This window comes from Siniperca chuatsi, linkage group LG16, assembly GCF_020085105.1.
Source record: "Siniperca chuatsi isolate FFG_IHB_CAS linkage group LG16, ASM2008510v1, whole genome shotgun sequence".
NCBI lineage: Eukaryota > Metazoa > Chordata > Actinopteri > Centrarchiformes > Sinipercidae > Siniperca > Siniperca chuatsi.
The window spans coordinates 10,212,727-10,226,539 of NC_058057.1; the positions used below are offsets into that span (position 1 = coordinate 10,212,727).

Sequence of the window (13,813 nt, forward strand, 5' to 3'; positions counted from 1 at the left end):
GAGATTGTGCTAAAAGACTAATAATAAGCAGCTCCTCAAAAGACAAAGAAAACGGCCCCCTTTTCAACAAAATGTCAGACAATAATGATATATTAACCAGACAGACGTAAGCAAAAGTAAGTGCATTTGACCACAGATGACCATACACAGACCCCCTATTGTTCTTGGAATATCATCAAAGTCTCTCAGTAGTTTTGAGCCAAACATAAAGCTTGTCCCCACCGAAGATCAAAGCCCAGCCGAGGCTTTCATGCGGCGCATTGCGTTGTGCTCATCGTGAGCCACTCGCCTTTTGTCCATGCATGTAAATGGCTATGATGAAAGGGGAGGTGTTGTTGCAGACAGGCACCGATCTGAGTCGTGCTCCCAGAGACTGTCTGAGCGCATCCAGCTTTCCCTCTCAAATCCCCCCTTCGCTGCCTGTAAGCTCCTATAGCCTCGTGGCTCACTAAAATATTAATCATGCCTGGAGCAATAGCAGTAAGGCCACAAAAACACATACACAGCATCACATGTGAGTGCACACGCATTCACGGACACACGCACACATTGTTCAGAGGATGGGACTTGTATAATTTAATGCTTCAGTGCTTTTGATATCTAGTGGCTGGATGGCTCACTGTGGAGTACTGAGCCTCAGTCACAGACATGACTTCCTCCCCGGGGACAGCAGAGGAAACTGCAGAGCACTGTTACCCTGCTGCTGCTGCTGCTCACTGTACACAAAACATGTGAAATTGAAAATCTATCAGTCACACAAAAGACTGGGTTCACTGGATACTTTGGATCAGCGCTTTTTGCTCGTTTATACAATACTCTTTCTGACATTACAGTTTTATGCTCTGACCAGTAATTATTTCAGTTACCACAGTGGAACCTGTCTGCAGTAACAAAGATAGATTTCAGTAACCATGTAGGCATGAGAAGCACAGGCGAGAGAGCAGATTTATGGAGCACAGTATTCTCATTTTGCTTGCAGCTGCACTTTCTGGGCTCATGGTTCAAGAAATGATTGAATTTGAATGTACTCTGCCATACATAAAGGTCAGTGCTTGATGTGTAAACATCCCATGTAAACATTTTTATCATCATGCAATTTTAATATAGATGAGAGTCCCAAAAGTATCAAACAGGTCACTTTTTGAGTTGCGTTTTGGTTTTTCTTGTGTCTGTGAAAGAATGTATGCACCGAGGAAGAACAAATCGCTGTACAAGGAAGCAACAAAAGCAAATCACGCAAAGTGGCAAAAAGAAGATGCCAGCAGTTGTCAGTTTGAATGTTCTGAGCCGTGCTGAGCTGAGCCTACTAAGTTTGAGCTCTGTCGCTGTACACGGCAGCTCATCCCAGTCCAGGGTTTGCTACGAAGACAGGAGCAGCCACAGATTAAGATACTGTTAATGCATAGCCTAGTTTCATGGAAAGTAGAGAATTAAAAGAAGAAGAATCAAGATCTGATTACTGTCCTTAGACACACACACACACACACACACACACACACACACACACACACACACAAATCCTTGCACTTGTCAATGCATTAAGTACATTTATGTTTCTCTGCAGTTGTGTTCTTTTTAAAGTATTGCCACAAATTACAAGCAAAAACAGCAAATAAATGTACATATTCTTCTAATACCATGTCCATGTCACTTGAGTGTTAACCACAGCAACCATTGATCCAGGTCTCCATTTACTAGTTTTCCGCTAACAGGTTCCCATGGAAAACTGGATGGGATGTGCTGAAGGCTGGATGAATTATTGAGGAGTCAGTTGGGCTAAATTACGACGGTTGGTCAGACTCCATGGCTGTAACTTTTTAAAATATATGGTACATTAGCCTTCATTAAATCGTTTAAAGCAAACGTAAAAATGTAGGGCAACATTGCAGTTGAGAATACAGAGGTATTACAGCCTGAGAATGCAGAAGGTAAAACTTCAGCCAGAGACTGGGGTAAGCCTCTTTTTAGAAAATAAGACATCTTATTTTGAGAGAATTAACCACAGGGCACAATATCAGGAACATGTCTGCAATCTAATGCAATCCAATACAGTAGACCTGCAATAAACAACTCTTCGGAAACTAGTAACTAGTACTTTCAAATATAATGCTTTTCAGTAGAAGAATGGCAACAGCAGCAGTATAACCATGGGCTGAGCTGAATCAGCCTCTCTCTGACATAACAAATAACATTACAAATCTTCACAAAGTAGGGTTGCAGGGCTATAGTATCAAATTGCATATGAGTGCACGAATCTTCGTGATGTTGTGTCCACTCCTTGTACCTGTCCGTCCTCGGGCATCTCGTGGCATTAAACACAAACACGCTGCATGGACTCTAATCCCACCGCAAATCTGTTTAAATGATCCCCCGAATGAACTGTGACACTAACTAGATTACTAAATCACTTTCCACGAAATGTCGACATTGTGCACGCATCGAATTTCACTCAGATCACTCTCTTTGCAGGTCTAATGAGTCATGACATTACCGGAGCCTGAAGCCCTCCTCCCACGCTTCTCCAGCCCACTCCTCTCCTTATTTGAGGCGCTCCTCAGCTCCATTCTTCAGAGCAGCAGGCGCCCAGTCAGCGCAGCCCTCTCCTGCCTCTACACGCAGGGACGGGACTCGGTGCCTTTTCCACATTTTCTTGGATGTACCATCATCTCGCCAAGATGAGACTTATTTTTGTTGTTGTTGCGGTTGCGGCTTTGCTGACAGGTAGGTGAAAGAGGTGATGGTTTTCTTCTTGCAGAGTGCTGTTAAGTTAGTGAGCGCAGTTCAGGACCATGGACAGACACCGACGATTCTTTCACTTTCATACATGCAATCCGTTTCCTCGTGCAATTTCACATTTGACTAATTTTAACATAAATACTTTTTTTTTCTAATGCAGAAAATCTAGCGCTTCCAGTGGGAAAAGAAGGGCAGGGAGAAGATGCGGTATGCTTTCTAATGCAATTGGATTATTAAGTTTAAAACAGTAGCTGTGCAGAAATGTAATATTCAGTTTATTTGTTTATTGCAGGTAACACGATGCTTGGTTGAGGTCCTGTCCAAGGCTCTCTCCAAACCTGACTCCCAGCTAGATCAGGACTGCAAAGACATCCTCCAAGCAGGTTTGTAACAGAAGCAGGTTTTTCAATGTGCATGGAGACAGTAAACAGCCATATTTAAAGCATTAAAGACATTGTTGATGATGCAGTGCTCTTTAACTTTCAGGTCGCTGAGATAATGATAGGTTCAAACTCATAAAAAAATGTTTTTGAACAAGAATATCTTGGCAACCAGCTGGTGACATAAATAGAGCAATTAAGAAATGCTACAGATCTCATGCCACTGCTCCACAGACATGACAAGAGCTTAAAAATATTCAGTAGCTTTTACTGAAACTAAATATCAAACAAGTGATTGTCCAAATCTTCAAATACAAGATGGGATTTGAACTAAAGGCTGAAGTCCAATGAGAAATTCATCATAACCTAAGAGCTATATTAAGTGGATCTTTACACCTCTTTTGATCTTTCTTTTGTTCTGTCATAGGGGTTAAACATGCCCTACTGGACAAGAAGAGTGCGGAGGGGATAGTAACTCATGGAGAGGTGGTCAAAGGTCACCCCGAGGAGTCCGAGGCAAAGGGAGCAGATCTGAAAGACATCGAGGCTCTCCTGAAATCCGTGGAGGAAAAAAGAGAAAACCCAGAAGACGAGCGTAGCCAAGAATCCTGGAGTCTGGGTGATGAGAAGGAGAAGAGACACGAGAACGAAGAGGAAGAAGAGCGGGAGAAGAGGAGCAGCTGGAGGCCTGGAAGATACCACCAAAGAAAACACAAACGTGGAGAAGAAGAAGAAGAAGAAGACAACGAGCGCAGTCAGGAGAGTTGGGGGGTAGAGGAAAAGCGATCAGAAGAAGAAGAAGGTGAAGACAGAGAGAAGAGGAACTGGAGGCCTGGAAGATACCACCAAAGAAAACACAAACGAGATGAGGAACCTTTAGGAGAAGAGAGGGAGGAGCCAGAGGAAGAACGTAGCCAAGAGTACTGGGATGTAGACAAAAGGCATGGGAACGAGGATGAGAGAAACAAGCGCATATGGAAGCCCACGCATCGCTACCACCACAAGAAAAAGCTCCAGAAACGTGGCGATGAACCGTCAGAGGAGGACGAAAATGACGAGCGCAGCCAGGAATCGTGGGGTCTTGACAATGAGAGAGACAAGAGGGACTGGAGGGCCGGCAGATATCACCAGAGGAGACACAAACGTGATGAGGAGCTCTCAGAAGAAGCCAGGGAAGAGCCTGATGAAGAACGCAGCCAGGAATCGTGGGGTCTTGACAATGAGAGAGACAAGAGGGACTGGAGGCCCGGCAGATATCACCAGAGGAGACACAAACGTGATGAAGAGCTCTCAGAAGAAGCCAGGGAAGAGCCTGATGAAGAACGCAGCCAGGAATCCTGGGGTCTTGACAATGAGAGAGACAAGAGGGACTGGAGGCCCGGCAGATATCACCAGAGGAGACACAAACGTGATGAGGAGCTCTCAGAGGAGGAGAGAGATGAGCCGGACGGGGAACGCAGCCAGGAGTACTGGGGCTTCGACAAAAGAAATGGAAAAGAAGAGGAAGAAATAGAAAAGCGTGTATGGAAACCAACACATCGATACCACCATAAAAAGACATTTCACAAGCGTGGCGGAGGCTCATCAGAAGAAGAGGAAGAACAGAGGGCTGATTCAGAGGAATATGAGGAGGCGGTGAAGGACAAGGATGAAGCTCTGAGGTACTTCTAACAACTTCTACTCTTTAATTTAACAAATTTGTAGTTCAGTAATGCATGTCTCCAATCAACAGGGATCAAAACTAAATTCTGCACAAGAAATGAATAAACCCCTTAAGCATTTGCCGGCATAAAAACTACTGGTAGAACAGCATCTAATTGGGGCTGTTTTTCAGGTATCTGGCAGAGAAGCGCAATCCCTGGATTTTCAGAGGCTTCTACCATCCTGCATGGTATAAAAGAGATTCAGATGAGCACGCTGCAACCTCAAACAAGGTAGGCATTGTGCGTGTATATGAAACAGAAATAATACAGTTGCTAATTGTTTGTAGCTTCAGATAAGAGACTCAACCTAAACAGATTGAGGAAATTTGATCTTGATATATAGGATCTAATTTAAAAAATATATCCTTGGGTAGTTTTATACATATATATTTTCTTAGCCGATTAAACCTTTGAGCACATGTGTATGTAATATTAAATAGTATTGACCCAACACCCATCAATTTTCTAAATAATAAACTCAATGTTTCTTCTTCCATGTTGATTTCATTATCATGTACCAGTAAAGTTTTGATTTAGCGGATCATTATTTTGGCCTACATTTTACAGTTTAGACATGATCTGGTTCTGCCTTTAATGTGTTCAGATGGATGAACTGGCCAAGCTGCTGAGCTATAAGATAAACCAGCTGGCCGACCACTCTAATCACGAGGAGGCAAAGAGGAGCACGCACCAGAGAGCACTTACCCCGCAGGAGGTAAGAACTGCTTTCACTAACTGCAATAAATGACCTTTATGACTGATGTGAGGACGTATTTGCTGTCATGTTCACTTTGTTAAACCTCTAACTAAACCACTGAACTCTTAAAAACTACAGCTGAAGTTCAAGAATGTAGATACATTTGTACATACGATTCGTCTGTCATCCAGAATGTAAAAATACTTTATTCTGCTTCATAAAAAATGTCCCCCCATGACCCAGTGAAGCCTTGAAGCTCATCAATTACCTCCACCACACTGTTTCACTAGGGGGAAAAGCAGCCATTATGGAAATCACTTGTCTATATGGAGATGTCAGGATTTAGCCTTCAGAACCACAAAGCATCAGTGAATGTGCATCTGTGCAAATGCACATTAAGAACTGTCCCTCACGAGCATGTCCCAAATAAATGAAGGAAAATGTAACCACTATATTCATGAGCAGTGACTCGTTCCTCACCTCTGGCATGCTTGGAATTAGTTTTTATTGCCTTGCTCAAATCAGTTCTTCTTCACAGGATCCCTTTTCACCACTTGTTCTCTGAGCTTGTTTGTCCCCTTTTCCTTTTTGCACTTTCCACACCAGCTTTTAATGACTGCTGCAGTAATCGCATTAAAAACATCATGATTAAAGCTTCCCAGAGCAATCAAAGTCATAATATGCCCAATGAAAAGAGAACAACGGCACCCTATCTTGTAACATACTTTGAAGCAGACAAATCAGGGAGGAGGCGGGTTTTTTTTTTGCTGTTGTTTTTTACAGTTCTACAGTACCACAACTCAAGGGATAATAAGGACATGTTTAACCTAAATGATATAATGCAAATGTTGGAGCAGACATGGAAAAATAAGCCACATCAGTAAATTATGATTTCTATTGAATACATGGTCAAAAAAGAGACTATTCAGATGTCATAATATAAACTGATGGTATTTGATTGCTGACCTATAAATATTCCTTGTTTTTCAGGGGAAAGAGCTGGAAAACCTTGTAGCGATGGACATGGAGTTGCAGAAAATTGCTGCCAAGTTGCATGATAACAGTGCCTAAGCCAGGATGGACAGCATTTCATTATCAGTGGATAAAGGCTGCTGTCTTACTGTATGCCTGCCAATTTAGTGTGCTTACAGTGTTCAAAAAGACAAAAAAATAAAGACATAAAAAACCTTGCCAAAAACATTTTATCAACTTGTTTATCATGGTATTTGTGATATTTTGATGTTATTAAATGAATCCGCATGGGAATGGTTTTGATGTTTATATCTGTATAGTAAGATAAACTATGAAAATAATATATATCTGAGACAAATTGTTCAAATAACTGTGTTCTGAAAAGTTTGTTCAATTTGCACTCAATAAAGTTATTATTCTGGGACCAAACAAATCTCTCTCAAATTGTTGGTGATGGGAAGGAAAAAAAAAAGTGTTCACACATCAGGCTCTTTAGTACTGCTTTTTAATTCTGTGCAGATACAGATATAACCCACAGTGAAGCTGTATTAGCAACTGGATCATATAACAAATGGCACTTTCTGCAGGGATAACAAAATTTAAAAAAAAGTTATAACCTAGAAGCTGGAGAGCATTAACTGGGGGGAAAAAAAATAAAAAATGTTTTTACACCTGGTCTTGAGGCATAAGACACAAACCTGTCACTTACTCTCAACACACAAAAGATTATTTCAGCAGTTCCTTACATAACACATACACTAAGCTCATACAGCCTAAACTGACTTACAGTTTACTCCTCAGCATTACGCCTTCATCTGCACTGATCTGAATACACCAGACGGGAGAAAGTGTTCTGATGAATGCAAACCAGACACTCCGTCTCCCTTATTCCAGATGTGTCAAATTAGTTCAGAAGAAAGAGCTCAAAGTCAATGCTGGAGGAAAATCCCTATAAGATTTGATGCCTCTGTATTTGTTTATCCTTCAGTGTCTGTCAGTTTCAGTCTCTTTGGTGCTGGTTCCTCAGCTCGCTGGGCGCCTGCAGGTTTGGAGCGGTCCATGGCAACCGTTGTCCCTGAGAGGAGGTAGCCCCCGCCCCCGCTCATCAGCAGCAGAGGATGTGTCCTGTTAGGCAGCACCTAGGGACGCAGTGCAGATATACAGTCAGGAGACATTAATTCTACAGGAAGGGCTGGGGGAAATAACGCTTTGGTTCTGAGGGGAAGATCTCTTTTTGAATATGCAAACACACATTGTTTTTACCCAGTTGCCGCATAATACACAATTCTGACAGAAGCAAGAAGAGTGGGCAGTGAGAGTGGGAGTCTCAGTAATAATGGATCAGGGGCAGTGACCAGTATCTTATTGTAAAGAATTGATGCTGCTAAATGTAGAATCTGCAACACAGTTCAACCAGTACAAAGTGGATAGAAATGATTTTCTTCCTCCAGCAGTAAAAGACTTACTTAGGGCTAAAACAATTAGTGGATTGACAGAAAATGAATCAGCAACAATTCTGATAATTGATTTAATGGTTTAAGGCAAGCAAAAACCAGCTTCTAAACTGTGAGAATCAATGCAAATTGTGAATATTTATGGTCAAACAATAGATGTTGGTTGGACACAACTGCAAATTTGATAATGTCACCTTGAAATGTGGGAAATTTCGAAAATCTCCTTTTGGCTCATGAGAATGGTGAGACTGAGTCAGGACAGTAAAGTTGTGCACCGTAAAAACCAAAACAATGACCTGAAAGATGCTAAAACAGTTAGCTGAGGGGAACAGAGTTATGTGATAATTCTCGGTGGGTTCATCACTATGAGCGACCCTTTTCACATTACACAGTCATTTGATCCATTGTTAATATAAAAATATTGATTAGAGCAGCTTTAACTACTGCAACTCAAAAAAAAAAAAAAAAAAAAAAAAAAAAAAAAAACACGATTCACTGATTCATCAGTGCTGATTTAGAGTGTAAATTTCACCTGGTAATGTCTGAGCCAGGTGTCTGTGAGTCTGAGGTCAACCGTACCGCCATGTTCCTTGAGTTTTGTGTAGCACTCGATAAGAGTCTGCAGAGATCGAGGGGGAAAGAGATAAAAAAGGAGCATTAGGAGTTAAGTTGACACACAGAGTGATCTTTTTACCAACATAAGCACAACAGAGGTAGTAAGTGTTGGTACATGATAGGCATTGTAACTCCTCGGCAGTGACAGGGATGTCGGCTGCAGTAATGTGATAAAGATATTTCCCGCTGCAACTCTAAGCAATAAAAACCTGTGTGCAGTGGCAGTTAATGAGAGATCTTAGATAAGTAACAATCCTCATTCAGTGGGGGGCATCAACAGTGTTACCACTAGTCATGATGATCTTACCTCTTTGTATTGGGAGTAGACTACAAAAGGCCTGGAGGGGGAGAGGAATTTGAGCAGGCCCATTAGGACTGGACACGAGTGAAACCGACTGGCTATAACCAACCTGCATGTGGGAAACAACAGTCGAGCATGAAATACACTGTCAACAGTACACTTTGTTATTAGAAATGTGTAGGTAGGCAATATCGTAATTCAGTGCTGTATGTGAGGTATGACCGGATTTAGTACCTATTGTAGACATTCATTTCATATTTTATGTAGCTGGGTGAGAGTCAGTAAAAGAGGTTGATTTAGGGCAGTCTGGAAAATTGTGCTCTGAGGTACTGTTGTATGATATAGCTGCTATGATGTAGAGAAGACTCAGAGGAAAGTCAATAGGCTAACCAGATCAATACTTGTAATTCTGGCTCAGATGTCACCCTCACAGCACTTCATCCATCAATCATAAAAAAGCTACAAAAGCAAGTTCTTCATTTTATATGACAGGAAACTGCAAAGCAATCACATTGTTCACCTTGTAAGGACACTGTGTGCTAATCATTTGGTGTGAGCTGGAAGGCAAAGGATTTATCATGACTTTTATGGATTTTACAATACTTTAAGTCAGTAATCAGTTCTTCATCCCTGTAGATCTATTTTAATTACCGTCATTTACTACATGGCGCAATCCAGAATTGATAAAAGCAGAGGTGGAAGAGAAAGAGGCTGATGCTGAAAAGAGCACAGCAGAGCAGAGAAACAGAAATGTGAAATCAGAAACTAAATCTGACACAAACCCATCTGCATTCCTGCCTTCCAGCAGGGCAGCAGCAGCTGCCAGCTTCTTCCGTTTCTCCTCAAGCTTCACCTTTTTCCCCTGAGCCTAAAAAAACCCCAAACAAATATAAAGTCAGGACATTGACTCTCTCTTTCAGATTTTGATATTTCCTTTTTGAACATGCAGGCTTGTTCCTGTTACTTACAAATATAAAGGCATGACAGTAAAACAAAAATTAAGGATTTTTTAAGTAGGGTTAGTAAATAGTGGGCATACTTTGGCTTCCTTGCGTTTCTCCTTCTCTTCTTTCTCCTGGTCATGGCCACCATCAGCGCCACTGCTTGTCTCCATGCTCTGTTCCTCTGGACCGCCCTGCTGTTCAGCCTCAGGCTGGTTTTGGTCATCCTCTGCAGCCAGGTTGGACTGCTTTGAATCTGTAATGTTGAAGGAGATAATCTATATCACAGGAACAGATGATAAACGATTCATTCTTGTATTTCTGATTTTATATATATATATATATATATATATATATATATAGGTACATTTACTAATTAATCTTAGTCTATGTATAGTTTATAAAAAGGTAAAAAACAATGATAAAATTACCATCAAAGAAAACGCATACAAATCTCAGCATTTGTAAAGTAACCAGGAAATGTTTAGTTTTCTTTGGCATTTCAGCTCTAGCTTGTAGCTACTCCGTTTCATCTAAAAACAACAAGGCTATAAACATCTTGGAGAAAAAACAAAAAAGGCAAGCTCTACCAGCACTGGGATCTTTGGCAGTGGTGTCCAGAGTGCCTGCCAGCAGAGCATTGACATGGCAGATGGGAAACTCATGCAGCATATCGTGAAAATGTGTAGGGAAGCCAAAGCTCTCCACACCCGCCCGAACAGGCCCACCTCCTGGGTACATTTGGATCACTGAGCCATAGCCTGGATGAGGAGGTAAGAGAGGGTAATTATACAAAAGGGCAGAGAAAAGGCTTTGTTTAGAAAGTACAGAAAGATAAAGTTAAAATCATTTGGCAAATAGATGAACACAACAGAAAAGTTCACAGGACTTTTCACATACCCCCCATTCTTTCCATGACGGATCCTAGCACCAGGCCAGCGCAAGTCTCAAACACCAAAACTTTACTGCCAGCGTGGATGTTCGCCAGAGTCAACATCTGGGCAAGTGTGTCATACCGCAGGTGGCTGCATCACAGGGAAACATACACATCATACATTCATCGCTTTCTGCTCTATAAAAAGACAACTTTCACGCATACTGTTAATCCATGTGCTGACTCACCAGATCTTCCCTGGTTCCCGGCCATGGTACATCATAGCCAGGATGCGACAAGATGGTTTTAGAATCGTCACAGTATTTTCATACCTAGAAAAGCACAGGATGGAAACAACTGATAACACTAACTACAGCACACAACATTATTTTTTTAAGTCTGAAACAAACTGTGGGTGTATCATCAGAAGTGACTCACTTCTTCTTTTTCTTCTTGATGTACTTATCCTGGGCATATTCAGTCTTATCTCTGAATGTTGAGCTGTTCTCTATAAGCTGCTGAATGATTTCCTGTGGAGCACACACACACATACTGTCTCTAGTCTCTCTTCTATTATACTTCAACATGTTATCTGGTAATTTAAAAGATAAGGTTCCCATGACAAGACAAAAACCAACAATGCATTGGCCCATCTCTCAATACATTACGACTTCTCTATCCTGCCTGTGGCACTCAGCCCCAAACCCACTGGTTCCTACTTAAGACGTAAATCTTTAACAATGGGTCACAAATATTTAACTTAATTAAAAAAATAAAATAAAAAAAAGGCTAAGTAATTTCCCAAAACAGCTGGGCACTGTAGTTTTTAGCAAACATTACTCAAACAGGACTAAATGGTGCATATTTTGGGGACTATTTTCAGCTGCGGATTAAAACACATTTGGTGCACTAGTAAGTATTAATGTTACCAGGACAGTGTATGCAGATTGACTCAACTACATGTTCATCGTAATAAAGGACTATGCCCCCAGTGTAACAGTGAGGCTCAGTGATGTGTTTTTAAATCGTTTTTTTCACTACTTGTAAGTAGGATCTATTCATTGTTGGTTTTGGTTTTTCTTGAAATTTGATAATACAAAAATATAGAATATTGCCAGAGTTATTCTTTACTAAGCAGACCCAAAACCTGGCAGTGTTGTGATACTTTATGTATGTAATTGCAAGATTACTAATGTACCTGACCCTTCAGACCTTGCTCTTTGAGCGTCTCAATGTCATCCCTGGTCAGTTTCTGTGATTTCCCATCGTCTACAATGTTTCTGTTGTCCGTGCCGGCCTCCTTTGCATCTGGGAAAAACACATTTAGAGATTACTCAAAGTGAAGTTGAAAGACCGTTGTGTGGGACTGAAAAGCAGGTTACACACCGGTGGAGCTCTCTGCCTCTTTTAGCTTTCGTGGCTGCAGGATCCCTCCAGACACAATTTCGAATGTGGTGCTATACAAGTGTCCCACAGCATTATCCAGGAAGAACCACTGCTTCTCAAAAATCACCTTCCTGTGAGTAGAACATACAGAAAAAGTGGTTACTGTTAGCCTTTGTAGGAGGTTCATTAGTATTTGTACGGTATGTTACATCAGTGCCCAGAGACCTGGTGATGTGAAATTAACAATTAATTTCAAAATATAATTAATTATTTATCACTAGTGAGATGTTAAGTTTTAGCTAGCGCCTGTTTGTGCCTCATGAAATTATAATAAATGATGCACAAATTGGGGCTTATATTTAACTAGTTAAAAGGTGGGGGGTTTTTTTAACTGTTTTTGACTTACTTCTTCGGTTGAATTTGCACAGCTTTGAAGATATCTCCTCGTTTCAACACAACGTAGTCACACTCTTTAATTCTGTACTGAGAATCATCGTCTCCGTTGTCCGCCATAGTAAGGCAGATAAACCTGCTCACCAGTCAGCTGGGAGGTAACGGTCACCTTCAGAGGATTATACGGAGTCGCCGTTGACAAGGCACGGTTAGAAAAGGCACTAAACCACCCTAAAGTAAAAGCAAAACACAGCAAATTGCTATCCCCACGTGTTAGCTTTCATTTCCCTAGCTTCTCAGGCCGACTAAACGATTGCAGATGGTAGCTAGTGCCCTGCTTCTAACGTAGTCGTCTGTGATTGGCTAGGTATGCGTCGCTGAGCTTACTAGCCAATAGGAGCGAAGTGCGATGACCGGGTAGAAATGTAGATTTCAGAATCATCGATGAACGTGGATTTATCGTCAGATATCATAGTCAGATTAAACAGTGTTGCCAATTTAACGATTTTGTCACTAGATTTAGCGACTTTTCAGACCCTTTAAATGACTTTATTTGTAAAAAGCGACTAGCGACAAATTTAGCGATTTTTTCAGAACATCAGTGAAAAGACGAGAAATATATTAAAATATATTAGATTGTAATTCATTCCCATGCATGCTGCGCCTCTTCTGCCAACAATGTCTCTCTTCCTCTCCTCTTGGAAGAGGCAGTCAGTGTGCAGCGTGCGGGGCAGCTTCACTCTTTCTCTCCGGATCTCTGGATTAGGATGTTGCAGCTTGTAAATGTGTAAATAGTTCGTTTGTCCTTCTCTCACACTCTTTCTCTCTGGAATAATATGTTGCTTTATGTTGTAAATATGTAAATAGTTCGTTTGGTCTTGTAAATATTTTAATTGTTCGTTTGATCTTCTCCCTCTCTTTGTAGATTTAAATTTTTTTTTTTTAAACTTTTATTTATTTTTTACTTCAAATACACCATGTCCTTGTAGTGAGTTTGTGATTATTTGGCCAAAGAGTTCTCTATCTACGTTTTATATGTCTTAAATTAAGGTGATCTCTGCATGTGCATCTCTGTGCATGTGGCAGCTGTGTTAGAAGAGGGTAAGTTACACATAGTAAAGGTGTGGTGTGGACATATGGTTTGCCATGTCATGATTTCATCATGGTGAATATGTCACTGACATACAAATTGAAGGTGGTAATATGGCTGAAGCTTTATTGGCGAATGTATTTAATTCTAAAGTGGACAGGAGCACACAGCACCATTTGTTGTCCAGTCCCAGTGAGGAGAAGCTGAGTATTCCCATTCTAGGTTTTTCATTATTTGTCAGTTAAACTATGTTTACACAATATTTTAGCAT

At 41.0% G+C, this 13,813-nt stretch overlaps 2 protein-coding genes across 2 annotated transcripts; one reads left to right on the plus strand and one right to left on the minus strand.

Moving 5' to 3' along the window:
- Positions 1-2,560: 2,560 nt before the first annotated feature.
- On the plus strand, positions 2,561-6,917 carry chgb (chromogranin B). Its single transcript, XM_044170217.1, has 7 exons — positions 2,561-2,721; positions 2,897-2,943; positions 3,029-3,119; positions 3,544-4,777; positions 4,951-5,050; positions 5,424-5,534; positions 6,507-6,917. Exons 1-7 carry the CDS (start codon positions 2,655-2,657, stop codon positions 6,585-6,587), a joined length of 1,731 nt encoding a protein of 576 aa, XP_044026152.1. The 5' UTR covers positions 2,561-2,654; the 3' UTR covers positions 6,588-6,917.
- Positions 6,918-6,977: 60 nt separating this feature from the next.
- On the minus strand, positions 6,978-12,783 carry trmt6 (tRNA methyltransferase 6 non-catalytic subunit). The gene is made up of 12 exons (XM_044170218.1): positions 12,466-12,783; positions 12,060-12,190; positions 11,872-11,981; positions 11,112-11,203; positions 10,922-11,005; positions 10,700-10,824; positions 10,390-10,560; positions 9,898-10,055; positions 9,641-9,726; positions 8,865-8,967; positions 8,475-8,561; positions 6,978-7,627 (listed from the first exon to the last, which is right to left on the minus strand). The coding sequence occupies exons 1-12, from the start codon at positions 12,570-12,572 to the stop codon at positions 7,466-7,468; spliced, it is 1,416 nt and encodes a 471-aa protein (XP_044026153.1). The 5' UTR covers positions 12,573-12,783; the 3' UTR covers positions 6,978-7,465.
- Positions 12,784-13,813: the final 1,030 nt, after the last annotated feature.